Source organism: Cynoglossus semilaevis, chromosome 18, assembly GCF_000523025.1.
Source record: "Cynoglossus semilaevis isolate Cse_v1.0 chromosome 18, Cse_v1.0, whole genome shotgun sequence".
Lineage (NCBI taxonomy): Eukaryota > Metazoa > Chordata > Actinopteri > Pleuronectiformes > Cynoglossidae > Cynoglossus > Cynoglossus semilaevis.
The window spans coordinates 2,790,218-2,791,940 of NC_024324.1; the positions used below are offsets into that span (position 1 = coordinate 2,790,218).

Genomic DNA, 1,723 nt, shown 5'->3' on the forward strand with positions numbered 1-1,723 from the left:
TGGGAGTGGGGGGGTGAGGGGATTAGGGGGGGGCTCATGCTGCTGTAGTTGCCACAGGCCAGACTGTAAAACTCAACAGCACGTCCTCCTGCTCCGACCTCTGACACGCGTTAAATCACTGGAATGAAGGGGAGAGGAACATTTGGAGGAACATTCTGTCTCGGTTTAACCCACCATGGGTTAAACAGTCACTGATGTAAGGTCCAAATGGACACACACACACATTAAATGTACTGTGGCGTCTCTCTTTCCGTGGGACAGGAAGTGCTGCAGCTGCGGCCGCCGCAGGAACTCGAGGCGTAAACGTTTTCTGGACATGGTCGAGATTTGACCCTCAAACTGCTGCCGACCAGGATGGAGCCCGTGAAGAAAGACATGGAGCTGCTCAGCAACAGCATGGCCACCTACGCCCACATTAAAGGTAACGCCTGTGACTGACTCTGTCACATTAAAGGTAACGCCTGTGACTGACTCGGCATCGCAGTCAGATTAATCATCCATCGTTTCGTCATGTCTAATCGAGCTTCTCGAACCCTCGCAGCCAATCCAGAGAGCTTCGCTCTCTACTTCATGATGGGCGTCTGTTTCGGCCTCCTGATGGCGCTGTGCCTCATGGTGGCAGCCATTGCCTGCAGGACCCGACGCGTCGTCAAACCTCCTCCGTCTCCTGAGAGGAGACAGTTGAAGGAGTCCAGCGTGGAGGACGAAGACGACGAGGACGAGGAGAGCATCGCCGGGGAAAACACTCAGGATGTGGACGCCCCCAGGGAGACGTCCAGACGGTCCAGGAGTGAACGCAGCAGCCCGTCCAATGGGACGCTGAGGAGCGTGAACGTGTTTGCGTCGGCTGAGGAGCTGGAGAAGGCCAGGCGATTGGAGGAGAGGGAGCGGATCGTCAGGGAGATCTGGAGGAACGGGCAGCCGGACATTCTGGTCACTGGGACGGGGACGATTGGTCGGGTCCATTACAAGTAACGGTGTGGACACTGAGAGTGGACGAACGCTCAGGTGGCTCTGATACTGTAGCATTGTTTACTTGAACTAGTGCGAACGCTAACACCCAAAGTTCAGACTTTCACCTCAACATCCAAAGTTTGCTGCCTGATACCAAATCCAAAAATTGCAGAATTCCAGAGAGTGAAAAAAGAAATGTGGAAAACAGACCACACAGTGGTGGAGTGTCTGGTGCTTTTACCTTACAGGCAGAAGGTCACCTGTTCGACTCTCATGGTGTTTTTGTTCAGATTAGTGTTCATGTTCAACCCGTGTGTTGATTTTTCTCGTTTCCACCTACAATTCAAAACCACAGAATAATTATTAGTTATCCGTTCACTCCAAACTTCACCACCGGTGTGAATGTGAGTGTGAATGGTTGTTGTACCTTGTGGTGGACTGGTCTACACCGCCCTCACCCAGTGACCATTTGGACTGGCTACAGCTGTTAGCTTTTGGTCTAACAACAGGATGCAAAAAGATGGACGGTGATTAAGTAGGTGGTAAGTGTGCCCTCTGCTGGAGGATGCAGCAACTACTTTTAAAAGTCAGAAATTTTCGTTTTTTGGAGGGGAGGTTTCACCATTTAATTCAGGGTTTAAACAAATGGTCAAACAAAAGTTTGGACTTTGGTCCTTGGCCTGACTGACACTGAAGACCATCGACCGGTCATCCACCCCCGGTCTATGAGTATGTAACGGAGAAAAACAGTTGTGATCACCAGGTTCCA

The 1,723-nt window shown here is 51.3% G+C and overlaps 1 protein-coding gene across 1 annotated transcript in view; it reads left to right on the forward strand.

Annotated features, from left to right (window-relative positions):
• Nucleotides 1-1,457, forward strand: part of eva1bb (eva-1 homolog Bb (C. elegans)) — a 5,613-nt gene extending 4,156 nt beyond the window's left edge. The window contains exons 2-3 of the mRNA XM_008331152.3: nt 262-421; nt 542-1,457. Of these exons, the coding sequence (XP_008329374.1) occupies nt 355-421; nt 542-975 (501 nt within the window). The 5' untranslated portion in view covers nt 262-354 and the 3' untranslated portion in view covers nt 976-1,457. The remainder of the gene's footprint in view (nt 1-261; nt 422-541) is intronic.
• Nucleotides 1,458-1,723: the final 266 nt, after the last annotated feature.